General features: G+C 44.1%; 5 protein-coding genes and 1 long non-coding RNA gene across 12 annotated transcripts; 2 read left to right on the forward strand and 4 right to left on the reverse strand.

The window, feature by feature from the left end:
* The first annotated feature begins 1,557 nt into the window (after window positions 1-1,557).
* LOC120706660 lies at window positions 1,558-8,692 on the forward strand. Of its 2 annotated transcripts, XR_005688393.1 has the most exons (4): window positions 1,558-3,240; window positions 7,776-7,860; window positions 7,950-8,033; window positions 8,269-8,692. It is a non-coding gene; the product is annotated as an uncharacterized LOC120706660 (long non-coding RNA). The 2 variants fall into 2 exon arrangements; XR_005688392.1 differs by having other exon boundaries at window positions 7,950-8,692.
* Window positions 3,455-7,108, reverse strand: LOC120706659 (probable glycerol-3-phosphate acyltransferase 3). The gene is made up of 2 exons (XM_039991346.1): window positions 6,315-7,108; window positions 3,455-4,601 (listed from the first exon to the last, which is right to left on the reverse strand). The coding sequence occupies exons 1-2, from the start codon at window positions 7,029-7,031 to the stop codon at window positions 3,702-3,704; spliced, it is 1,617 nt and encodes a 538-aa protein (XP_039847280.1). The 5' UTR covers window positions 7,032-7,108; the 3' UTR covers window positions 3,455-3,701.
* Window positions 8,693-9,412: 720 nt separating the features above from the next.
* On the forward strand, window positions 9,413-11,857 carry LOC120706661. Its single transcript, XM_039991347.1, has 3 exons — window positions 9,413-9,571; window positions 9,655-9,806; window positions 11,450-11,857. The coding sequence occupies exons 1-3, from the start codon at window positions 9,481-9,483 to the stop codon at window positions 11,528-11,530; spliced, it is 324 nt and encodes a 107-aa protein (XP_039847281.1). The 5' UTR covers window positions 9,413-9,480; the 3' UTR covers window positions 11,531-11,857.
* A 1,422-nt stretch (window positions 11,858-13,279) lies between these two features.
* On the reverse strand, window positions 13,280-15,080 carry LOC120706662 (2-oxoglutarate-dependent dioxygenase 11-like). The gene is made up of 4 exons (XM_039991348.1): window positions 14,662-15,080; window positions 14,317-14,564; window positions 13,874-14,201; window positions 13,280-13,711 (listed from the first exon to the last, which is right to left on the reverse strand). The coding sequence occupies exons 1-4, from the start codon at window positions 14,905-14,907 to the stop codon at window positions 13,460-13,462; spliced, it is 1,074 nt and encodes a 357-aa protein (XP_039847282.1). The 5' UTR covers window positions 14,908-15,080; the 3' UTR covers window positions 13,280-13,459.
* A 1,730-nt stretch (window positions 15,081-16,810) lies between these two features.
* LOC120706663 (2-oxoglutarate-dependent dioxygenase 11-like) lies at window positions 16,811-24,982 on the reverse strand. Of its 6 annotated transcripts, XM_039991349.1 has the most exons (8): window positions 24,647-24,982; window positions 22,958-23,563; window positions 21,292-21,314; window positions 21,075-21,209; window positions 19,381-19,856; window positions 18,984-19,231; window positions 18,556-18,883; window positions 16,811-17,184 (listed from the first exon to the last, which is right to left on the reverse strand). In XM_039991349.1, exons 5-8 carry the CDS (start codon window positions 19,624-19,626, stop codon window positions 16,939-16,941), a joined length of 1,068 nt encoding a protein of 355 aa, XP_039847283.1. In that variant the 5' UTR covers window positions 19,627-19,856; window positions 21,075-21,209; window positions 21,292-21,314; window positions 22,958-23,563; window positions 24,647-24,982; the 3' UTR covers window positions 16,811-16,938. The 6 variants fall into 6 exon arrangements, with proteins under 6 accessions (XP_039847283.1, XP_039847287.1, XP_039847289.1 ...); XM_039991353.1 differs by lacking the exons at window positions 22,958-23,563; window positions 24,647-24,982 and having other exon boundaries at window positions 19,381-20,682; window positions 21,292-21,642; XM_039991355.1 differs by lacking the exons at window positions 22,958-23,563; window positions 24,647-24,982 and having other exon boundaries at window positions 21,048-21,209; window positions 21,292-21,642.
* LOC120706665 lies at window positions 22,843-23,550 on the reverse strand. The gene has a single exon (XM_039991356.1). It carries the CDS (start codon window positions 23,487-23,489, stop codon window positions 22,935-22,937), a length of 555 nt encoding a protein of 184 aa, XP_039847290.1. The 5' UTR covers window positions 23,490-23,550; the 3' UTR covers window positions 22,843-22,934.
* Window positions 24,983-26,469: the final 1,487 nt, after the last annotated feature.

Below are 26,469 nucleotides of genomic sequence, written 5' to 3' on the forward strand. Positions count from 1 at the left end.
CGAAGCCGGAGTCGGTGCGCCCCGACGGCCCCCACCGGTACTGGTACCCCCAGAAGCAGGGCCACCAGTGCCACCACCACCACGTCCCCCCGCCGCCGACGTCCTCGCCCCCTCCCCCCCACCTCCGGACTGCCCGGCGGGAGTAGCACCAAGGAGAGAGGTGGCAGGGGCGGCGGAGGAAGCCGGTGGAGCAGCGACAAGCGCGGTGGAGGTGGACGAGGGCGATCCGGGCGCGAGACCCCTGGTGATCTCCTCGAGGGCGAGGTCGTCCCGGACCTGCAGGAAGGAGGGGAAGGGCCTCTGGCGGGCGATCCAGCTCTTCAGGTGGTCATAGGTGCTGCTCAGGCCCCGCAGGACATTGAGCACCAAGACCCGATCGGACACCGGATCCCCGAGGTCGTGAAGAGCATCGGCCATGCCCTTCATCCGCCGGCAGTACTCACCAACGGAGAGGTCCCCCTGCACGAAGGTGCGGAAGGTGGCGTCGAGCTGGAGGGCGCGGTACTCGGCGTTGCCGAGGAACTGCCCCTCGAGCGCCACCCAGGCCTGCCGCGCGGTGCCGCCGTGGGTCCTGACGAGGTCCTGAAGATCTAGGGAGATGGTCCCGAAGATCCAGGACATGGCGACGCTGTCGAGGCGCAGCCACGCCACGTCCTGCGCCTCGATCGGTGTGTCGAGGAGGACGTGGTCGTCGAGGGCGTAGCGGCGGAGGGCGAGCAGGACCTGGTCCCGCTAGCGTCCATAGGAGGACGTCAGGTCGAGGAGGACGGTGACCAGGGCCCGGATGTTCTGGATGCCGACGGCCTGGAGGTGGAGCTGGGCGACCATGGGATCGGCCGGGTCGTACCGCACTCTAGATCCAGAGGGCGGGGCCTGGTGGGAGGAAGAGGCGGCGTGCTCGACGAAGGGGACGGCGGGCCGGGGAGGAGGATTAGTGCTTTGCTTCAGCGACCCGACGAGCGAGAGCGTCGGCCGTGGCGCGCTCGGGCTCCCAAGCGAGGGCGGCCACGCGGACCCGCTCCTGGGCCGCCGCGGCCTCCGACTTGGCGGCGAGGAGGGCCGCAGCGAGAGCGGCGTCGGCCTGCTTCCCACGGAGTGCGGCGGCGGCGAGCGGCACATCCTCGGGCGGCATCCCGGGCCCAGTCCACGCGGGAGAAGCCTCAGGAAGTGCGGCGTCGACGGCGGGCTGCTTGCCGGCCGCGACAGTGGCGCGATGGGCGGCGGCTGCGGGCGCCAGCGGCCCAGGCAGCACCGGCAGCTGCGGCCCAGGCGGCGCAGGCAGCACGGGCGGCGCCTGAGGCTGGGCCCCAGGCAGCAGCGCGCCTCCTCCGCCCTCCGCATCCGTGGCCCCTGCACCTGCAGCCCCCGCGCCCGCACCACCAGCAGCGGCGGCGGGGTCGGGCAGGGGCGCAAGGGCCACCAGGGCGGCGGCGGCCGCGGCAGGGGTCCCTCCGGCTGCGGATCCGGGCGGAGCAGGGGTCCAGACGGCGACGGAAGCGACGTATCGGGACGCGGCGGCGCCTGCAGAGGACACGGCGGGAAGAGGAGGGTAGGGGAGGGAAGGAGGAGAGAGGAGGCGGCGGCGGCCTGCGGCCGGCCATGGCTGCCGGCGGCGGCGGCGGCTGGGTAGGAGAGGGAGGAGAGGAACCCTAACCCTAGGCTAATGATATCATGATGGAGAGAATAATGGCTTATATTCCTCCAAACCCTAGAAGAGTGGGATATATAGATCTTATACATGGGCCTCTAGATGTGCCTCTATACATGAGCTCACATATACACCAACAGAAGCCATTAAGATACCTAATGCAGTGGTAAGGGTAGTTCATCTGTGTCTCCAAAGGTTTTAATGGTTGTCTATACTCCTGTCATTGACAGGTATGTATCACTGGCCATCTTTTTAAGGAAGGGACCAACTTATGAGCCAATGTCGACATCAACTGTCACTGACAGATATGTATCACTTCTTGTGAAGCTTCAGTTATCAGTTGGTAGGCATCTATACATTCGAGATAAGGTATATATGATATCATGGCATTTGCGGTGATGAGCGGGTGGTATATATGATAGAAAAAGATCTTACTCATATTTAGTGGGTCCCCATACTACTGCTTTAGAATCGCAACATGTACAGAAGCCTACACATCCCCTAGGTGAGATAAGGTGGTTGCTATTGTAAGGGGGCCGTTCTTTCTCTCTATATCACAAAGATACACAGCCCTCCTTTGTGTTAGAGGAAAATACAGCTTTAAAATCATTGATTGAAGTAATCATAAGTAAACTTACAAGAGCTGTGTATTTTGTATATTATCTTATGTTTTAAGCTATCCCATGTTATTTTTTGTTCATCTGATAAACATGGTTTTTGTTATTACTAATGCTGCTATACAGTTTACTAGCTTTGTAAGGCATTACATATCTGAAAAGTTCTTCAGGCTGAAGAAACAGGTATGATAAATTTTTAAGTAAATCACAGTTTTTTCAAATTTTTTACAGACAACCTTGATTATATCCATGCCCTTCTATCATAATTTTTTCAGCTTATTTTGAACCCATAACTGAATCTTTGGGCATGTATCTGAAAGGTTTTGAACAAAAGAGAATTACTAGTAAAAATGAGCAAGGAATGACGACCTGTAGTGAGATTTGCTCATGACTTTTGTACAATTACTTGGGGCTGATATCCTCAAAGACCAGCTTTACTAACATGATGTTATATTTCTGCAATTTTATTCAACATGTCAATGTCAATTAGTTAACATGTGTATTTTTTATGGTAAGTATGCTAAAACATCTTGACTATATTGTTTCAATGGCATCCCTTCTGTTTGACTTTACTGGGTTTTGTCTGATTCTTTTACAGTTAAATTTTCTGATTCTTTTATTGTTAATTTTTTCTGATTCTTTTATAGTAAGTTCTTTTGGGTACAATGCCACCATCATTATTGTTTGTGTGCCCTTCTAATATGAATAAACCTAACTTCATGTAATGTGATGCTGTGTACTCATTGACCTAGAGAATGATGGTTTAGATGAATGCTTGGGACTCAATATACTAGCTTGCTATTTTGATTGGTATGTTCTACTTTTTCACATATAAGACTGGTTTTATTTAATTTGAGTTCTGGCTTGCAGTGTATTACCAGTGGTTGTTTTGCTAACGAAAGAAGAAGTGGCTGCAATCTGAAACGTATTAGCACTCGCTCCATGGCTTGACATTCTCATATGCTGAGTTAAGCGGTAAGTGCAAGGGGTTTATGCTTGGACTTTCACTATATGCAATCATACGGAGTACATATGAAAGTATGGCACATTGCTCTTGTTGGCTGTCAGAATGCACTTGGTCTGTATTTCTACTTTAAGCACGGGATACACATAGAAACAACAGGACTGATGCAAGAATGGCGCAATACATAATATTAAGACTAGCACATGCTTCTTTTACATATATAAGTTTCTTAATTATCGAAAACTTAGCTATATCACTTCACATACATACTAAGAGATTAGTAACATTATACACATGTACAGAACTTAAACAACTTATAATTCTCACTGCTGTACATGACAGACAGACATGTTGACACTTGATAGGGTAGATATATAACCTTTCTAAACAATCTATCAAACCCAGCTAGGAATCGTATTAGCATCAAGTTCCTGTAGTGTGATATATTCTCATCTTACACGATTGTCATATGTTACTTCTTTGTATCCACAATCCCTTCATTTCCTGCTAGAATCATGTATTTGTCCTTGCGAGTTAGTTTAGTAGGTTCAAACCCAAGAACCCTACCAATCTCACCCTGCACCATGTTTGCCACCTCATAACTCTCACATCTCCTGCCATTGATTACCACAGAGGTTGGCATCCTGTCCATGAACTCGACGACATACGCCGGGTGCGGGTTCATGAAGTAGTAGAAGTGGTCCATGTATTTGGACCTGCCAGTAGACGTGCCATAGAACATATTGGACCAGTTCATTAGTGCCACTGGGTAGACCTCGTCGATGAGCTCGACGAAAAGCGGGCTGAATCGGAGTAGGTATGGCTCCCTGCACGTGGTACCCTCAGGGCAAATCACAAGGTCCCCTTTCTGCAGTGAGTGCTCCATTCTCCTCCTATCCTCATCGCGGTTTCGGGCCAGCCGGATGGTTTGGATTGGTGACAGGAGCTCGCTGACACGACTGACACTGTATGTCACTGCTGATACCTTCTTGTTCAGCATCACTGAGATGTAGACTGGGTCAAGGAGTGTGCGGTGGTTGCATACATACAGGCGACCACGTGGATTGGGTTGGGTAAGTTCTCCATGGTTTGCATTACCAGTGGCAGAGATTGGGGCGTTGATGACCCGGGTTATGACACCGGATGCACTCCCAATTGGGAGGGAGATAGAGTACGGAAGGTTGACAAAGATGAGTGTTCGGAGCACTGTGAGGGGGAAAGAAAGCGGGAGCCACATGAACATGGCGAGGGTGGCTTGAGGAGTAGGCCTGAAAGTCAGCCTGCCATCATGGAAGATCAAGGGCCTCGGGTACTGGTCTCTTGGCAAGGTTGACCATTGGTTCTTTTGTTCTGGGGTTACCAAGTAAACCTCCTGAAAAAAAAAACTGGCACTTGATTAACATTCATTCTCCCAAGCACTTGTGCTGATTTTTAGGAGTCTGTACATAGTTCGCGACTGACGTAGAATGAAACATGGTTTGGTTTCAAAAGGTCAATGAACTTCCTATTAATAAAGTTAAATTGGAGATAAAATTCTTAATTAGTTCAAAGATTTTAAGACATTAAAATTGCTTAGGATCATCACTTAACTAAAACAAGTACATTCTCTGCATTTCTAGTAGGAACACTGTTTTGATTTTTTGAGCATTCATGGTTACTTAATAATGTTTATGTGAAAAGCAGCAGCCGCTTAACACTTATAACATTAGTGTTAGGGACGCAGGTTTCACTTCCTCTAGAGCCATAACATTTTACTCTGAATAATCTCACTGGAACATATATTAATCAAAATTTAAATCATACCCCTTATATTTGAACCCCCTTTTTTATCCTTCTCTAGGAACATATTTCCTTTAATCCATTGTTATAATCAAAATATTCAGTGGCACGAAGCATATATAGCTAATGATATGGGTTTTCCCCTTTGAGAAAATGGGCATTTCAAAGTTAATCGTGCCTTGTACTTGTTTGGGTCTGAGTGTCTGATCAAGTAGTTTGGTTAAACTGACTAATCAAACAAATTCTATGTGTACTAGACATATATTGTCATGTGATGAATTGTAAATAAATGTGAACAAATTGCAAAGCTAATGAACCTAAATGATACTAGATATTGTCTAGTCATTTTAGTCCAGATATGGACATTTATGCATAGATGTCACCACCTTGCACCATCACAAGTTATTGTATATGATCTGTGCATATTTATACTAGTTTAACAATATTTTACCTTTTGGAATATATGCATGTGTGGTCCTGCCATCAACAACCACTAGTGGTACAAAAATGCCTACCTAACTTGTGCAAGTAAGATGTCACGTATATATGCTGGAGGGAAGTGTAACTGCGCTGAATTAAGAAAGATAAGCACTGATATGGTACATGTTTTATGGTCCTGGTTTACAGCTGTTAAAAAGTGACACTTAAGAAAAATATTACTACAATCGAGGCACGTATGTGGCTCTGAGCCAGGGGCGAAGCCAGGGATTCGAAGCACCGGGGTCTGTGTAGGGTAATTTTATTTTTCTATGGGGTCATTTCATATGAAACAACAGTAATGCTAAGGCATTTGCCGGTGGTTATCGGGGTCGTCGGACCCCGTTGAATGACTGCAGCTCCGCCCCTGCTCTGAGCCTACAAAATGTGAACTAGTTTGGTTCAGTTATATTATTCTAGTTCATGACTGATTGTCTTAGTGCTTAGGTTTTCAATTCCATGTATGCATGCAAATGTTACTTACATATGTATCATGGATAATATGTTTACATACAAGCATACATATTAAGAGTAAGCTAGAGTATTTTTAGCTGATATCATGCTATGCTTAAGATGATGATAAATTTACAGATCCTTTACTTATCTCCTCCCTTTTGTGGATGCATATAAAATAACTAGATCCAAATGTACCAAACAACTGAACCCTTATCAGATGCAAAATAAATAACAGTCAAACTGAATTTAATTGGCTCAAAAATTGCAATAAAACCCATCAGGTGGGACAATAAATGACATGATGCAGTATCTTTACTGACATTGATGCAGTATGGAAAACATGGACAAATCATGTCAGTGCTCAGCATCGAACCTTGCAACAAGTGAAGAGCTGGTGATGATTGTTATGGCTAAAATAGCTGGAGCTGCTTCCAAACCCTACCATCTCTGTCCCTTCAAGCTCATCCAGCTGTAATCTTCTCTCACGCTCCACTTCCAACAGACCAACATAACGCCCTCTCACCAACTTTACCTCCCTTCCCACCACCATCTCCAGGCCTAAGTACTCCTTCAGGAAATCCTCCACCATAACCCTAGGGATCATCCTGCTGAATCCCACCACCCTCTTGAACCCTCTCACAACTTCAAGCCCTTCCTTCCCTATATCCTCTAGAAAATGCTTCGGCAATGTTGCCCGAGCGACCCTTATCACCTCCTCCTCTCTTAACCCCAAGAAACACACCATGACCATGACCCTTGATTGTGCTTCTTGTGTCAAACAAGAGAGAAGCGGGTAAAGGCATAATAAGATGAGACCTCTAAGGAAACTACCTGCCTCTATGGCAACAAGGATGAAGTAAGGGAAGAGAGATTGAGACCTTAGTAGTCCTCCTTCAATATCTAGGAGTAGAACTTGGTTTCGATGCTGATCATATTGGGAGGCTACTGGACACCCCTCGATGATCTCAGCATAGGTAGGTATCCTGCTTGTGCCTCGTCGATGATGGTGCTGGCCTTGTGGATTCCCTAGTCTCCAGCGAATAAAACGGTAGAAGGCAAAGAAGGATTTGGAGAATGGTTTGGACGCCATATATGCGTGCACTTGGACACCCAAAGTATTCTTTGTGCTATACTGCTATGCTGGTTCATTCTAGTTCGTTTCAAGCCTAGACTCTGCTCTCTCTCTCTATATATATATCCAACAAGTTCATAGATGGGTGAAAAGGTCATATATAATTGTTACAAGAAAATGCAGTTGTGGTGCCAAAGTAGCTCACAAGTTTGACTTGGTCGACTAGTTTGACATGCTACTCTTAGCTTTGTTTCTGGCACTCCATAAAAAATAAAACAGGGTTGCTTAAGCCTCCTTGAGCAGCTAAGGGTGCTGATTTGTTAAGGATGGTAAACATAAACATTACCCGACTCTACCAAATTCTATGTCTAGGATAACAGAAAGGAGTTGATAATAATTTGCACTAGCCAACTAGCTGAATATTCGACCTATCTTGAGGAAAGGTTCTCTTTTTGCTTTTTCTTAGAACTCATTCAATTCCTCATTGTGGTAATCTTTTCTTAAAAAAATTACTGAATCTGGATGGACAAGACAATTGGGTAATCTTTTGATTTTATTCTGAATACCTGTATACAGAAGCTACGCCAAAGTTTGAGTTCTAGCCAAACTCTCTTTGCTTGGATGAAATAGAAATTGCAATAGTTCAAGGAGTATAGTGAGAAACACAAGGATCAATTTCCTACAGTGTTCAGTGCATGTTTTCATCCTGGTAATATTTGAGCATAGGCTGTAAGAAATAAAATGGTATTATATTTTGTGCAGGTATATCTGTTCTTTGTTTAACCCTGGAAGAAACCTAGCTGAGGATGACCTCTCACCTAAAAGCCGAAGGATCGAGATACACGAGGTACACACCTGTGCCTTGTCGATATGATATCACCTTGCCATTTGCTTCTTGCTTATGTATCCAGCAAAGTTAATTTGTCTTTTATGCAGAGGTAAAAGCTTAGTTTTCTACATACTATCGCCAATGTTGCAGAGATCTGTTAGGAAACCTTTTCCTTTTTTTTTGGGAGCAAGGTAAGAGGCTAAGAGCACTGCTAATTTCATTAAGAGAGGAAAAGTATTTTTTTCGAAACAAAAGAGGAAAAGTTTTTTTCGAAGCAAGAAAGGAAAAGTTTTTTTACAGAGTCTTTTAACTATTTATGGCCTGAGAAGAAAACCAGACCACCAAGTAGCTAACAAGAATGATGACAAGCTAAACATCAGACAACTTCTAATCTGCCAGAAACCAACCATCATTTCTTTAGCACAGCTTGCTGGTTGGTGATGAGCAACCGAGTTCCTACTGGATGGGAAGAACGACCTGTTGGTGATCAAGCTCCTGGCAATGAAAATTCCTTTGTACATCCGAGATGGTGTTCACATCATAAGAGAAGTGAGAACCTCCTTTGTACATCCGAGATAACTGATAAGTAGGTGCACGTGCACCTCTGATCAGTCAGCTGCTCAAATTGATCTAGAATCAGCAACAGCAATTCTATTGTGACCTGGTCTGTGGAATCAAATGGTAGTAGTGCCTTGCTTCAGGCATAAGCATAGTGCACCAAAATGGCAAGATTAGGTTTCTGCCTTGTTTTGTCAAGATTTCTAGTCATATAATGTAGCCACGATTTGCCTAGACACTGAAGAAATTGTAGCAGAACCAGTAAATGACATCCAAGAGTCCTTATTTACAACGTGCTTAGTTTGGTTGTCATAACTCATAAGCCGAACAACCTGGCATGTAATCGCCCGAGAAAATCCGTTGGTAGCCACTAGCCAGCCAGCGCGTGGAAGCAGCGACATGCCAAATAGTTACCGACTGACGAGAGATCCTCCAGAGTGATGCCTCCAAGCTCCAACAGTCAAGCTGTGTGAGTCTGTGACAAGCATTTTTGGCGTCCATATGAAAGACAAGTTCAAGAGAAGTAACTAGCATTCAAACGATTAGTCAATTATTTTAAAAGAAACATCAATCGATATGCAAAGGTTCTGATGACAGAATCAATCATTGGCACGACAAATGATACATAGGCAAGTGCTCTGTTCGGGTGGCTGTGGCTGGTGGCTAGTTGTTCGGGTGGCTGTGGCTGGTGGCTAGTGCTGATTTCGTGTGAAGGAAAAACATTGTTCCTGATTGTTAGCAGAACAGAGTGAAGATTGGCCAAGAAGTCATTTCCCTGCTTTCCTGCCGGTCCAGAAAAGAGAATGCAAGTCGACCTCTCCAGTTTCAGTTCAAAAAGGGAAATTTGGAGTAGGTCCAATTGACGTAGGTTAGGTCGCGCCTTCTCCCCTATCAAGGCCGAATTTGGAGTTGGTGTTAGGAAGGCCCAAAAGGCTAGAGCCCAAGTCGCTTCGATCAGTCGAGCACCTCTTCGACTTCGTCCTCCCAGAAATAGCGTTCCGGCGCCCGCCGCCGCCGCCGCCGCCCCGTCTCGCCATCCCACCGATCCCCCCCCCCCCCCCCCCCTTGCTCCCCCATCCCATGGCCCTCGCGTTCGCATCTCACGCGCGCCGCCTCCTCCTCGCCGGCGGTGGGGCTCCGGCGAGAGCGTTCCACGCCCAGCCCTACCAAGGTACACGCCCTCTCCTCCTCCGCCTCCTTGATCTCGTGGCGCTTCTTTTCTGGTGACTGGAGTTGGATTCCTGCGGGACGCAGCCAAGGTAGGCGTGGTGGAGTTCCTGAACGGCGTGGGGAAGGGGGTGGAGACGCACGCCGCGAAGCTGGAGGAGGCAATGGGCGGCGACCTCCAGAGGCTCCTCGAGGCCCGCACGCTAAGGCTCAAGAAGCTCGGCATCCCCTGCAAGCATGTAAGTCGCTAATTAATTTACTTCGTGTTAGTGCCTTGGTTTTTTGAGCATTTCGTCATGAGGACATAGGCATTGCCGCATTGGTCGGATTTTGTTGTCTTGTGTTGTGATGCTTCAGTAGAATCCTTGGATTGTTGCATCCGCTCTGAATTTTTTAGATCATTGTCAAATGTTTGTGAGGAGTGTTACTGCAGTGTTTTCTGGTTGAGATGTGTAGCACTTTTCTCCATATACCCAGGTTGGCAAAAATGCTAGGTAATTTTCATGTTTAGAGGTGAACTTGTCATGCTTTCAGGATAAATTGGCTAGGGCCGGTTCTAGTGGTTCATTTTGTTCCAATGGTGTGTCCCCTTGATTGTATATTCTATACCTAGTGATTTTCATGCTATGGAAATTAAAAAAACCTTGCTTCAGTAATTCTCATTGGTGGATTGTATTATTCTATATCTTAACATCATCCAGAACTTGTAGTGAATACTCAATGGTGAATGGAAATGTGATAACTTGTTGCGATTTCTTATCACCAAGAGTGGATTTTTTGGGTTGAAGTTCTCCACTTAGTTTTTTAGTTAGTATTTTTATGCACTTTTGTGATTGCTATGATCTCGAGAGGGCACAGGACCCAAATTTTGTATTCAAGAATGTTGTAAGGAATATATGAATGCCATGCTTTGTAGTTGTACTGTCACTTCGAGCTGAATATTCGTTCATGTGGATGTCCATTACCATGACCAGTCTGGGAATGCATAATGATAGTTTTGAAGCGCAGTTCAATGTCACGGTCTGGGAATTTTCCATGCATTTTGTTTGAGGCAATAGGGACTTAAACTAGAATTTGAAAGCCACCATCAAGGCATCAGCATTCAGCAATATTTTGGATTGAAGGAGTTCTAAACCAGGCAGAAGCCATTTTTGCGCTCACTTTTAACTGCAAGGAAAACGCCTGATAGCTTTAGTCGGTTAAATTCTTGCATACTGAATTCTGTGGAGCGTTCCTTTGTTCTTTTTTAAGGTTGTTTCCTAGGAAATGGTCTACTGATACTCGAAAAGAATGGAAATCCACTACTTTATAGGTTAGTCGATGAATAGTGTGAGTGATGTTCTGAGTATATCATCTACAACTGTATGTGTGCCTACTGAGTTTTTGGTTTAGTACACATATTGAGTTTTAGTTCTATAAATGCTAATTATACGTTTTTATTCGGTTGGGATAGTATTTAGAGAAAACAATGTTTGTCCTCCTCTCTAGTGGTTTTTGTACATAGTTTTCTAATTTGTGAAAACCAGGTAGAAGTTAGTTTCCATAGAGAAACCATTATTCGAGTTCAGGAAATATAGCTTTTAATGTCCAAGTTTGGTACTACCTATATGTCTAACTAAACTATGATTTGGCAGCTAGGCTGTTAATCAAGTTAACCAAATCTTGTTTTACTTGAACCCAACATTGAAAGAAAATCTAGTTGACCTCTTGTTAACTGCTTATTTCTATTTGGAACATTTACTATGGGTCAAGACGTGAGGTCTCGATCACAAGCAGTCTTTTCTTGATTGGATAGTGTTTAGCTGTTTACTTCTCTAATATTGTTCTTAGCTTATCCAAATTCTTAATTTATTATATATCTGATTCCCCTCCTACAATGCAGAGGAAGTTGATCTTGAGTTTTGCTCAGAAGTATCGTCTTGGTCTCTGGAAGCCCCGAGCAGAACCAAGGAAAGTTGAATGAAGTTGGTTTGTTCTTGAAATGCCCACATTAAAACAATCAGCTGTTGTTGGCCCCAAGCATGTTTGAGACATTGATTAGTTGCTTTGTACTTCGACGGCCACAATCTTTGTTCTCTGCCCATGCTCATTTGCAACCATTGCGTAAAATCTGGGAAAAAAAAACTACCTGTGGTGTTGTTTTGCACTTTTTGTAACAAGCCTTACCAATAATAGACTCAATCCCCGTAGTTTCTCACTTCATTTGGCATTTCCTTTACCAACAACATTGGCGTTTTGTGAGTGTACTTTAAACAAATTGAACGTGTTCAAGAGTTGGATCAGACAGTTCCATCACTGTTCATTTTCTGAAACCAAATACCGAAGCACCCATCAAATTGTGGGGGCAAACGAAGAGACATCACTGTCCAATTGGCCATTAGACTTGTCAATCATCATTTATGTAAACAAATCATATAATCAATGTGAAGGTCCGAACATTTTGGGAAAATTGGACGTGTTGAAGCACAAGTGGTGTTTGGTTTCCGAGGGCTAATCACGTCAAAGAGTAGTATTATTTAAGAGTATTAAATAAAAATCTAATTGCAAAACTAATTGCAGAACCTCTGTGCCAATTGGAGAGAATCTAATGATAGAATCTAATTATAACATAGGGTTAGATTCGTCTTGCGAATTAGCACCCATTTGTATAAAAAAGTTTTATAATTAGATTTTATTTAATAATTTTAAATAGCAATATTATCTTTAACGTGACTGTGGAAAGGGCTTGAAAGTGCTTGTTTGGGACGCGACAACTTCAACTAATCCAGTGACAGTCCATCAAAAATAAATAAAGGAAAAAAAAAACAGGCAGCTTTCAGGCGTTGGCAGGCACACGGACCCTTCTCTTTATTTCGGCGCGGCATTAGCAGTTGGTAGAGTCATGGCAGCTATGAAAGGATACAAATGCACGTTTCATTTCATCTTGCATAGCAGTTTTTATTATTATTTCCCGAGGGTCGAACAATCATAAAGTTTTTTCTGATAACTGATTCTTCGTAACTAGGATAGGGCATAATAACACAATACTTCACAATTAACATTTCTTTATTCCCCATCTCAAAGAAAAAACATTTCTTTACTCCCACTGCTTGGGTTGGGAGTCAACTAGGAGCCCCTTTGGCAAGACTTCAAAACCAGCTCCAAATCCGGCTCCACGCAAAGCCCTGGCATATGGGATGCTCCATGACGGCTGTATTGGAGAAGCCCCTGGAAAAAAAACTATTTCGAGCTCAACGATCGAAAAGTGACTCCACGCGACTCCTCCACCTGCCCCCCCCCCACCCCATGGGTGGCGCGAATGGAGGTAGTCGAACTCTTCGCGTGATCCGCCTCCTCGCGGTGTTTGGCCGCCGCTCCTTGGCCAGCCTCGCGAGCTGCTAGAGATCGACAGCCGGAACCTGAGGCGAGGCGGGCGGTTGTAGCAGGCCGAGCAGCCATGGGAGCCCGAGGAGGTCAGGCGGCTGCAGGAGCCCATGGCGCAAGTCACCGAGACGCTACGAGGGTTCTCTCGTTGTCATGTCATTGTAATTCTTTTCTTCTTAGTGAAAAATATGCTCAGGCGTGATCTCGAAAAGGTACTGAGGAAAAGTAATTTGCGACACTATATTTGTCAATTGCTGTAGAAGATAAATATCTTCTTAAAAACTATTAGAAACAAACGTATTGGTCAACTTTTGTACATTAATTAACGCGTATATAATTTGGCTCATGGTTGGACAAAATTTAAAAATTCACTTTTGAAAATAAAAATGTGCCTTACATTAATAGACCCCATGGAGTACTTTTATTTAGGTAAATCCAGCCTAGAAATTTTCAGTAGCATAAACCTCTGACCGGAGTACATGTTCGGCTGTTCGACATCTTATTCGCTTGCTTGGAGGACGGAAGTCGACTAGTAAATCCGGAAGTGGTCGAGGTGGCTCTTCCGTCCGTCGAGCTTCGCCGAGAAGAAACGCCTCATGAACTCCGCGTAGCCCACAGATTTGTACCGTGCTCCGCCGTCGTCTTTCTTCACGAGCTCCGGCAGAGGTTCCACCATTATGCTGTGCAGCGGCTGGTGGAACATCGCCGCCGCGATGCGCTCTTTGTCCGGCTGCACCACGGCTCGGTGCTCAACGCTCCTGTACTTCCCGTTGCTTAGGATCTGCAAGTTGCAATCGCTCACCAGTCAGCACACACTAGCTAAGTAGCTAGTACCTCCTCTTTAATTTACTTGTTATCTTGTTAAATAATGTGATCTATTACTTTTCCTAAGCACACACACCATAAGGATTAATAGGGGATAAACATAGTTAGCTGTACTTTCCTCGATTACGTCACCGACGAAGACGGTGAGCGCGCCGTCGAGAGGCTCAACGGCGAGCCACTTGCCGTCGTCCCTCCGGATCTGCAGGCCCTGCACGTCGTTGACGTGGAGCAGCAGCGTCATGGCGCAGGCGTCCGTGTGCGGCGACAGGCCAAGCACATCGCCGGCCTGCCGGCACGGAGGGTAGTAAGTCACCTTCATGGTCTGCGGCTGGCCGCCGAACAGCTCCAGGAGGCGCTCCGGCTCCACGCCCATGTCCACGGCCATGAACCGGAGCAAGCGCGACACCACCTTCGCCGCCTCCGCCGAGTACCGATCCACGGAGCTCCTGCAAACGTATCCGGATTCGCGGTGGACACTCTCAAATTAGCACCCTGCAGCAGATCGGAGAAACGGAGTGGGCCGCCGGCGGCCGGCCATCGGCGCACGTTATGAGTGGCGACCTGAAAGACGGAGGCTGGACGGGCCAGAAGCGCATGTCGCGGGACTCGACGGGGCGGAGCATGAGGTAGAGCATGTCGGACCAGTCCAGCTTCTGGGCCTCGGAGAAGACGAAGACCTGGCCGTACCCCTCGAGGCCGTCCGGTAGCTGCGCGTGCACCTTCCTGGCCTCGAGCGGCAGCTTGAAGAACTCGGCTATGTCCCTCTTCACGTCCCGGATCACCTCGTCCGCAACTCCATGGTTGATGAGCTGTGAGTGACTCCAACGCGAGAATTACAATTTGGAAGAATTTGGATACCAGCATGCAAGAACTTTGACAGGAAATAGATTTAATCTGTCCTCATACCTGAAAGAAACCCTGCTGGCAGGCAGAGCCGAGGTTTGCGAGCTCCTCTTCCGACGACCGCGGGTCGAGCAGCCGGCCGAGGTCGACGACCGGGACCGCGCAGCCGCCGGCGACGACCACCTCGGCGCCGGCCTCCTCCGTCCTGACGTAGCGTGCTGGCACCTGCTCGCCTGATCCGTTCCATGTCTGAGCGAGTGCCTGCACGTTGGGCACCTGCAGATGCCCCCCTGCATTCTCGTGCGCCATTGACTGATTTGGTTCCTCTCCTTCCTGCAGCAAATCTAAATCTTTTGAACTACCGATGACTGATTTGTGTTTTGAACTACGGATGATTATGCGGGCGTGTATAGGCTAATAAGTAGGTCTCTTTCTCTCTGATGTATTTTACGTTTAAATCCTATGATCAGTCAAAGAAAGATAAGGGGAAGCATGTATGTGGGTGGGTCAAGCACTCAAGGTTCTATTATTGGCGTAATTATTAAAATATACTCCCTCCGTTTCAAGGGAAAATGTAATCTTGATGTTTGAAAAAGAAATCCAACTGAGAGTGCAATCCAAGAAATTGAATCTTTGCCATAAAAAAACTGAATCTCAACTACCTGTGACGTTTTAAATCACCGGCTATAGCTGTTTGAGAGAGATTTAGCTAAGTTTTTTCATGTACAATTTAGCTCTTAGCTACCGCTATAGCCCGCTATAGCCCGCTATAGCCGGTTATAGCCTGTTTTTGAATAAAGATAGCTAAATGGCTTAGCCCGCTATTTAAAACATTATACCTGCCTAATTATTAAGTTGTCAGATTTGATTTACATGCTAAAACTAACTATATATAGCCAACAAATAGGAGTATGAGAATCTTTTCACGCCATCACTAATCTATAAAAAATCAGAACTGCATTTTTATGGGACGAGGAAGTAATACCGTGGACAAAATTTACATGATTCCACTAGAGATTAAAACGAATATTACTTTCCTGGAGGGCAGGTGCAACATCGCTTTCTGACATAGGCTATCCATTCTGTATTCTGCAAGAACCATTACATGCGGCGTAGTATGGGTCTGAGTAAACAGTCAACGTTCAAACTCCAAAATTTGTCCAAACCTGATTTTCTGACAATATTTCCTAACGAAATGTCATGGCACTGGCGGAAGGCTAGGTAGGTTCAGACAACTGCGAAAGAGTATGCGGACGGACCAGGTATAATTGTACCATTATTGTCTCAGTTTCTTTTTGTATCATTGTTTCGTATTTCTCAAATCTCGTATGAGCATAGAAGTGGAAAATTCATTAGAAAAAAATCAACCTTGGCGTAGAGTGAAGGTAATGGTGGAGGTATGGCTGTAACCCACAACGCTTCAAATCAAGGTGCTCATGCTTCTTCCCGAGAAAAGGAGGAGGATTTTGCATGAAATTTTCCAGCCAAATAGGTAGACAAGCTCGTTTCATTATCAGTGGTAAACTGCTTTAGACCCTGTTTGGATCACCTAGGTCTCAACTTTAGTCCGCACTAAACTTTAGGTGACTAAACATTAGGTAACTAAACTTTCGGATCCATGGAAACTTCAGGTGGGACATATATATAGAAATATCCTTTTTTTTTTACCCTTGGATTATTATTGTGCATAGTGAGAGAGGTAGTTTGATCTTTTCGCAGTTTGCAGATTGGTTTAGTTCAAATTAGGTGAATTTTGAGGACTAATGAAAAAACATTAGTTGGGGTGGAACTAAACTTTAGTCTACACTAGCATAGTGCTTATGTATTGCTACAGATAATATAATAGACTTATGTAATACTTTAACTTTATGTTCATTCACTTCATACATAGACCGTGCTTTGATTATGTGAAACATTGATTGTCCATGTTCCTATTGAGATTTCAGTTGATTTGTTCAGGTTCCGATTAGAATTCGGATTGGTTTGTCTAGACTCTAATTAGGATTCTAATTGACGGACCAAGGAAACATTGCTTACTTTAGAAATAGTAGAGATAGAGATAGAGATAGAGATTTTAATCCATCTGTTTGGATCATCTAATGGACAAAACTTTAGACTTAAAAGTTTAGTCATGGATCCAAACGGGACCTTAGTAAATATTTCTATAGCTGAAGTTATTATAACTGAAAAATGTCACCAGAACACATAGACGTATTAAAAGAAACATGTTTCCTGTTATATTTATCATGCATCACAAGTGCTTTTATTTTTCAGAGTTCATCCATCAAATGATACATCATTAACCTGATAACAAGGTATCCATCATCTTCTTCGAGCAAATTAAATCCTGTAGTGGTCAAGGTGGCTCGCTCCATTATCATGCTTCGCCGAGAAGAAGTGCTTCATGAAATCCGTGTAATCCACCGATCTGTATCGCGCCCCGCTGCTGCCTTTCACGAGCTCCGGAAGAGGGCCAACCGTCGCGTTCGGGAATAGCTGGTGGAACATCGCCGCGGAGATGCGCTCTTTGTCTGGGTGCACCGTGACCCTATGCTCAACGCTTTTGTACTTGCCGTTGCTTAACATCTGCAAGTATTAATCACCATAACAAACTAGTTGATTGCTGGCACTGGCAGCGAGTAGTACAGAGAATAGCATGCATCACTACTGCAAAAACAATTTGTAGGAACACCTTGATTTTTTTTAGGGGCAGTTCAAAATTTTACCCATTGCTACAAATGGAGAGGTACTGTAGCAACTGATCAGTGCCTTAGGCCTATTTGATCTATACTAATTATGTCTCTAATTATGTGTAATCATTTGCAAGAAAATCAACCCCATCTTAAAATTCCATTAAACATGAAATTTAGTGGGTTCGGCTTTCATATACTAAGATGCATATAATTGACTTATGAAATGGTTGCGAAGTTTGAACTTTCAAAATTAAAATCAAGGTTTTAAATCGCCGGCTAAGACGTTTAGCGGCAGAGCTGCCGTTAAAGCATTTAGCGGGCTATAGCCGGAATTTAGCGGGCTATAGCCGGCTTTAGCGGGCTAAATGCCATAGCGGCCGCCCTCTCTAGAAGCTATAGCGGTCTATAGCGGAAGCTATAGTCGGCTATTTAAAACCTTGATTAAAATACACCTTATATATATGGAGGGAGTAGTATTTCAAATTATATCTCAGTAATCGTGAAATCAAATGCAGTACAAAGAAGAAATTTTCAATTGGCCACACTTAGAAGTCATTTTCAAGATGCAAATGTCCCACATATTAATCTTCTTATAGAGTTCTTAATTGACACACTGCCAGCACAGAAGAGGACGAGAGAGAGCACTGCATATATATTAGGCTCTACCATACTTTTCATTTGGTGTAATCTGTAGAGTTTGAAATAATGTTTTTGTTATTATTTTTATTATCCAATGGTTTGCCTACTTCTCCATTCTTTCTTTCCTATTTTTGTGATAGTCTATGTACAATATTGAAGGCCACAAAATGAATGGGTATAACATCAGGTAAAATCGTGCAAGGGAATTTCAAACTATGATTAGGCTTTTGCCTTTTTTTTCATATATGGGGCAGTTTTTGTAGTTTGAACTGACAATTGGAGGAGGGAGTCTATCTATCTGTTGATAGACTGTCACCCACAAAATCGGTCACTTTTTGTAACAACAGATTCATCCTACCATTGTAGAATACGTGTGCCAAAATCGCACCTTGTAGTTTTGAACATTTTATTTTTTTACTATACAGAATAATTTATTACCATAATAGTACAAATTAGTTCCGATTTCATGAAACATTTTATTTTTCTCTGCCTAGAGTTTTTTATTTTATTATTAGAACATTTTACTGAAATACGATAAATTTGCTAAAGAAAAAATAGCATTTCTGTTTATAATTTTTCCTGAATAATGGCTCCTGGGGAGGTATTAATTTGGACCAGTACTTGCCTCGAGTGTGTCACCGACGTTGACGATGAATGCACCCTCGAGAGGTTCAACGGCGTGCCACTTGCCATCGTCCCTTCTAATTTGCAGGCCCTGCACATCGTTGACGTGGAGCAGCAGCGTCACGGCGCAGGCGTCCGTGTGCGGCGACAGGCTGAGCACATCGCCGGCCTGCCTGCACTGCGGGTAGTAGGTCACCTTCATGGTCTGCGGCTGGCCCCCGAACTTCTCCAGGAGGCGCTCCGGCTCCACGCCCATGTCCACCGCCATCAACCGCAGCAAGGACGACGTCACCTTCGCCACCTCCGTCGAGAACCAATCCACGGAGTTCCTGCACATGCGTGAGGAATCGGAGTCAGGAAGGATAACTTCAACTGATCGAGATGGTGAGGAAAGAACAGCGGCCGGCGCACACGGCACATCTTCGTGACCTGAAGGACGGAGGCTGGGCGGGCCAGAACCTCATGCTCCGCGACTCCATGGGGCGAAGCTTGAGGTAGATCATGTCGGCCCAGTCCAGCTTCTGCGCCTCGGAGAAGACGAAGCCCTGGCCGTAGCCCTGGATGTCGTCCGGCAGCTGCGCGCACGCCTTCTTGGCTTCGAGCAGGAGCTTGAAGAACTCGGCTATGTCTCTCCTCACGTCCCGGATCACCTCTTCCGGCACGCCATGGTTGACGAGCTGCAGAACATGCCGGTGTTGAGGGTGTGCGCTGACCAACGAGAATTCCCCGTTCGGATGGAAATGATTTCACAGGAAATGAACAATCCCATTCTCGATCGCAGAAAGATTTCTGATGTTGATCTTGATAAACCGACGCCTTCACGTACCTGGAAGTAACCCCAGTGCTGACAGGCAGAGCCGAGGTTCGCGAGCTCCTCTGCCGACGACCGGGGATCGAGGAGCCTGCCGAGGTCCACGACTGGAAGCGCGCATCCGGCGACGACCTCCTCGGCGACGGCCTCCTCCGTCCTGACGTACCGGTCAGGCACCAGCTCGCCGGAGCTGTTCCAAGTCTGCGCGAGTGCCTGCACGTTAGGCACCGGCAGAAACCCACCTGTTTTTGGGTGCGCCATTGGTTGATCTTGATCTGGTTCTCTCCTTCCTTGGCTTCCTGGTGGTTGATGGTGATGATATTTCACTTGGTCTTCTTGTGCTGAATACCGAGGCCCTGAAGTACTGATGAAGTGACGAGCAATAATGATGCTGACATGTACTCCTCTCTATCTCTTCCATTATTGTTGGCATATTTTAGAAAGCAAGAAGATTGTAATCTTCGATTTCTATTAGGACATGATGTCAGTTGCTACAAAATCAAACACTATATTAAAGCAGTTTGAAATGTTAATATGTTAAGCAACTATTGTACACTAAACATAACATGTGTATCCACTTCAGTTGGTGTTTCGTGATAGCAATAGCTATATGTACACTGTTCTTAGTCAAAGTTCAGGTCTTCAATTCTGAATGATGGCTCTTTCGAGTGACAGGCAGCTAGGTTCACACAACGTCGAAGACGATGCGACTGATGGTCTAGTTTCTTTAAATTCATCCAAGCAAACCATTTCACAAACCCCGTTTAGTTCGCGAAAATGTTTAGATTTTGACACTGCATCACTTTCGTTGCTATTTGGCAATTAATATCTAATTATAAACTAATTAGGCTTAAAAAATTCATCTAGTGCTAATCAGTTAGACTGTGTCATTAGATATTTTTTTCAACTACATTTAATGCTCCATGCGTGTGTCCAAAAGTTCGATGTGACGGGTATTGTAGAAAACTTTTTGGAAACTAAACAGAGCTTAAAGAAGCAGTATCTCTCTTCCTAAATGCCTTCACTGGAATCACACCTTTTGTAAACCACCTTACAGAAATAAAGCTTAAACCATCATATCACCAATCAACTCGTAATAATTTACAACAGGGGTGCTCTGCCAAGGGTAGTTTCAACAGTTTACAGGGGCAGGGGGGGGGGGGCAAGAGGGCCAGAAAGGTGATTCGGAGGAGCATATGCAAATCAAAGGGGGCACAAAACGTGGCTACGGCGACAGCTAAGGCCAGCCATCACACTCATTCAGTAACACTCGTGATTTCGCCATGGGTTTCCAGCCTCATAGCCATTCCAGTGTTTCTGCATAGCAAGCACCGAAAAGTCATGCTATGCACACTAAACGCACCGGCACTATGCTAGTCAAGTCTAATATATACACTGGTGTGATAAATAAATAACTAAATAAATAAACAAAAAAATTAAACAAAAACCAACAAGTATGCGATGGCATACTTCAGACATACCAATATGTACGTCGAATCTAAGATAAACTGGAGAAGAAAAACAAACATAACAACCTATATGATACGATAATTTCAAATCAACTCCGTAGTACCTTAGAAGGTAATAAATATGTGGGATATACTTTCCATTTCATGGCACATCAGGGAATAATTGAGAAGGAGCAACTAGCTTTAAAATTACTGAGGAGCAATATATCATACGATATGACAAAGAAAGGGATGTCACACTTTAGAACAACTGCAGGTGCTGACAGCTGTAACATTCTTCTTGTAGAACTGGATGGAGATAAGACCACCATGTGGTCTGACTGATGATAAAGATGGCCTATGGAAGCTTGCTGGTCCCATGCCTTGAGAAAACCCCTGTATAATCAAAGGCAATGAGTTTTTAGGCAATTTTGCTCGTAACATCACCACTCAGGGTTCAAGAAGTGTAACGACTTACAGTGTTTTATTTCATCAGCAATCCTGTTCATTGAAAAACATCAGATAAATCGTGAAGTCAGACCACAGACATCAGTAAATCACACACAGCACAACTGGGTAACCATGGATGCAGTTGGTACAACTGGGTAGTGGGTACATGTGAATATGTTGTGAAAGTATGAACTAGGTGTATTTTCAATAGGACAGCGCTTCGTGCACTACAAACTTAAATCACATGTGTATGACAAAATGATAATGAAGAATTCTGAAAGAAGAGAAGAAATGAGATCTTGTGATGGACAGAGGAAGCGGAACCAGATCCTAGAATAGATATCGACGTACATACGAGGAACAAGAAACACAAGTAATCATCAGGTTCAATTATATATCAAAATTGCGAGCGAGACATCAGGGTGCATCACCATCACAATACTCTTTAAAAAAAAGGTGAAATGGCTACATTTTCCTAAAGAATCCACTCCTACATCATTTAATGTTGTGCAAGGCCCAATCTCTCTGTTGACCCTAAGATTGAAAGAGGAGATAGCACAGGAGACAAGAAAATTTTATTGCGGCAGCAATAGAAACTAATTTCGGGGTAGATGGCCAGTTTGTGCATTTTAAGTGTTCACAAGTAAAAAAAATTCAAATGATGAAAAGGAGGTGCCTAGCTTCATGCAGACTTCTTTTTTATAATTTTGACAGCACATTTACATAGTACCATTATGAGCTAGATTGGGAGAATGGCAGCCCAAGACCAAGCCCTTGGCATGGCAGTAAGGGTCTTATCTTCTTTAACTACAGGATCACATTAGGCTTACTTATCTAGACTCTAGAGGCCCCCTTAAATAAATATAAATAATATCAGTCTAGATAATGCCCTTATAAGAAAATAGATGAGAACCAAATAACAATTTTTTATCTCAGGAAATTAAAAAATTATTAAAAATAGATATTCATGTTGTGGAAGATGAATCCAATAACTAGCGTTGTGGTGAGCTGTCACTATAGCTCATGCAACTGTCCACTCTGCATCACATGTAAACAGTAATGCTAAATACCATAGCAAGTATTTAGACTTGTTACATGAAATTATACTAGTAGGTTTGTTATCAAACGTACATTGATATCATTACATTTTTGGTAAGTTCCATCATATAGCAAGTCAAAGACAATTACTGGACACAATGTCGCTGCCCTAATTGCTCGTAAAGAAAGGAATGAAGGTGGTAAATGAAAGACATCAACATTGAATAAAGGGGATCCCTTGAATAAACTACATGCCCTAAGAGTAGACAGTATTATTTTACCACTAAACTCAATAAATGCTTTTGCACATATCCTACAGTTCTCACTTAGCAATTGCTAGTAACAAAGGACTGTTGTCTCTGGCCAAAGTCAATTAATGACTGAAGCTAGTTGGCAACAGAGGCACAGTAGCACACTGAAGGAATTAGTCAAGCACCATTATATTTGGTATTGTTGCAAAGTATTAGTATAACTACAGCGAACAGCTGGCATAATGTAATGGCGATTAACTAAGAAATTTCTAGCTCATAAAGGAGGTCTCGGGAGCAACAAAGATGATTTATTGCTAAGCGCTGCCAGCGCTGGTGAACAACAATTCATTTGTGAATACAACATAACAAATGTAAACATTTCTCATAGGTTACCAGTGGGTATACCTTGCCAAAGTATGAAGAAGCAGAAGATAACAGTAATAATCAAAGCTACCAGGTTCCCAATGGAAGATGCTGGTTTGGAATTCTTCATCTTCTTCAGCGCCTTCATACGCTCAATCCTAGCCCTTTTTAACACTGCAAGCTCAGATAGTTCACTAATGAGCTTCTGATCAGCAGGGTCTAATGGTGATGCAGTCGGTGGTCTTGGAGGTCGCGGTGGCTTCTTAGACCATTTTTTCTTTTCCTTATCGCCAGCTGCTTTATCCAAAAGCCCAACCTTAATCTCCCCTTCAGACGTCATAGACTCTCCACCTTTAACAATGAAATCTTGACAGTGTGAAGAGCAGCAAGATATGTGGTGAGTCTTATCCTCCTTCCGTGCTGCAAGGTCATCCCATGAGCCATGCAGCTTTGTCTTTGCATGTCCAGCTATCGTATTAATCTTCATCCCATTATTGTCCTCTCTTGATGGCAAGCAGTTGCCTTTCTCCAAGTCAACCAATATATCTTGGTCACGTACTTCATTTACCTCCATTAGGATGACGGGAAATTTCTAAATGGTCAAGATATAAGAAAAACAGACCTCCTTCCCAACTAGCAATCAACTGCCTGCAGCAAAATGTTAGACATAAGGCAATCCATATCAAATGCCAGCCAGCTATAAAAATGAATGCAAGGATCAAAAGGGGTAACAATCCAACTTCTCACAAATTACAAAATCAAGTGGGATAGATTCTCCTCATGCCACTGCAGATGTATTAATCCGAAAAGGCCAATTGTCTACATGCTTCCACAATAAATTAAGACAGAACCAACCTCCAGAATAAATCATACAGGTAGTCCTGTTTGTCCACAAGCTTCAACAAATCCTCTTTCTCTTAGACTCACATGGCTTATAAACAATTCACCAAGAGTTATCAGCACAAAAAAGGACCACTGGAAAAGTTAACTTGATCAACAAAAATAAACAAAAAGAAATTGCAATCTTCTAATCTAATAAGATCCCCAAGCAATCAAATTCTCAGAACCACTACCACTGGAGCCAAATGGAAGTCGATCCAACACTGTTGATGATCAAACAGTTTTGGCTTTGACCATATAAATATCCAAAAGTGCACATAGTTGATAGATTAACAACATAAGATTGGTACTGCTAGATTAACAACGTTTGAAGTAAAATGTTTATATAGATATTACTAATCAAAGTGTTGTTGGAAACCATGCCATGTTAGGATCCAAATTTTCAGTCATCATATCACTGATATCAGAAATGTTCATTGCCTGTAAAAGCGCAAGTACAAATCCATGGGAAACATATCAGGGCAACATTCAGAGAGAGATGGTTAAACGCGACGCCAACTTGAACCCGCTAAGTTGTTACAGGTGCGTATTGGTGCCCCTAAGGGTCACTTACACCAATCTGCTATGGTTCAATTATAATATTACTAGTTTTCAAACTGTGTAAAACTACTAATTGAACTTCTCGCCTGCTATCCATTTTCCATCCCCCCCCCCCCCCCCCCACCCCCGCGGTCCAGTCTCCATTCACGAGTGATGAGAATTAGGTCATCTTCAACGCCGTGCCCCCAACCAATCGCCAACACAGATTGTCTTTGTAGAAGCTGCGGTTGTTTTGGGAAGACGGGGGAGAGAGGAAAAAAAATAAGTGGTCCTAGAGAAAGCGGGTCGCACCTTCATCGGGCACCACCTTGTGCTCATGCTCGTCCTCGCCGCTCTTGAGGGAGACGGCGCGCTGCAGCGCCTTCCCTCCCAACCGGATCTGGACCGCTGCGACGGGAGGGCGCCGGCGCCGAGCAACAAAGGCGCGGAGTCACGGCGGAGATCGAGCGCCGGAGTGGCGTCGCCAGAGTTGGTCGAGCACGGGGAGCTAGGCGGAGGTAGCACGCGAGCGGGGGCGAGAGCGGGCGGCGCGGAGTCGCCGGCAGCGGCCGAGCGCTGAGGAGAACTGAAGCAGGACCGCAGGTGCAGGTGGGTTGGGCTGGTGGAATGCGGGGAACTGGTGATGCAAACGGGGACGAGCCACGGTGGTTTGTTTTCAAAACATTTTAACGAATATGCAAAACGTCCAGATTCATCAGAAATTTGGGTGGATTTAATTTGAAATATTGATTCAGGAAGTTTGAAAACAAAAACATTTCTAGGCCACGTGGGAGTTTGTAATATGTTTCTTCTTCAAGAAAAAAAAATTCACTCAAGTTTAAAATATATGAATTTTTTTCATGCAAAATGTAAACGAGCATGAATAATAAAAATGATAAAATAAATAAATAAATAAGATTAACTAAACAATAAGTATATAATATTCTTTTTGTTACACAAATGACCACATATTTTAGCATATATGTGCAATCTACATAGGCTCTGTTTGTTTTCACTTAGCTTATAATCAAAGCATGGCCGAAGCAAAGATTTTCTCACTTCTCCATTCTCGCTTCTTATAGTTCAAATCTCTAAAGTGGATTACCACAGAAGTAAAAATAAGCGAGGCGTTTGGCGGGATTATCGCTTATTTTCACCGATAAGCCGATTATAGTATTACGCTCCACCGGTCCCGTGAGCACTACAGTGTTACAATATCCATGTATATAATTACAAATAAAAATGTTTGCATATTTCAACATTAATCACTTTCATTAACTACACTAGTTAGATAGCTTAAAATTTTCTGTACGATGTTGGCTGTTCAAATAGAAAAACTTGTATATGCATGATTCGAGCGGGATCCAGGACCTTTTGCAATCGGATGGCAACTTGCTTTCACGACGAGCAGTAGAGATTGTTATCCGGAAGAATAGCTATATGTGCAATTTGAAATCCACTTTGCAAATACTGGGGGCACGTAGTCTATGCCATGTTAGTAGAAAATTATTTAGCTATAAACTGTAAACACGTAGGAATGAATAATTAATTTTGTCAAGTGTAGGAAAGGATTTCGCAACTTTTCCTGTTACTGTAAAGGAAAGTCATCGTTTTGTCCTTTGTGGTGCTTAACTTAGCGCAGTACTTTTTGTTATTTGATGATAAGTAAGTTAAATGGCAAATATTAACCAAGATATGTTGGCTAACTGACAGGAAGCCAAATAAATGGGCCAGCTCAAGGTTGGATCATTTTTCAAGCAGTTTTCGTGGTGATAGGATCACCATTTCGCCCACATTTAGCATGTGCAATCATTTCTATCACAAATACTATCGCCATTCTAACGCCTCGTGTTTGTGCATTTAGTCGGTTCAGAGACTTTGGTCAATACATTTTCAACGCGAGCTAGCAGTAAATAAACCGCCCCCCCCCCCCCCCCCCCCCCCCCCGACTCCCCGTGACGAGTTGAACAGGCCAATACGTAGGGTTTATCCAATGGGGGACTCCTTTTTGGGATTCCTAGCGTCTAATCCATTGCCGGGGATCCTTCTCCAAAAGGAAGCGAAGCGCCAATCAAATCAAGTAGCAGATGCGATCAGCAGCTCATGCATGCGCCCCCCGATCAACGATCATCAGA

The sequence above is a fragment of the Panicum virgatum genome, chromosome 5K, assembly GCF_016808335.1.
Source record: "Panicum virgatum strain AP13 chromosome 5K, P.virgatum_v5, whole genome shotgun sequence".
Classification (NCBI taxonomy): Eukaryota; Viridiplantae; Streptophyta; class Magnoliopsida; order Poales; family Poaceae; genus Panicum; species Panicum virgatum.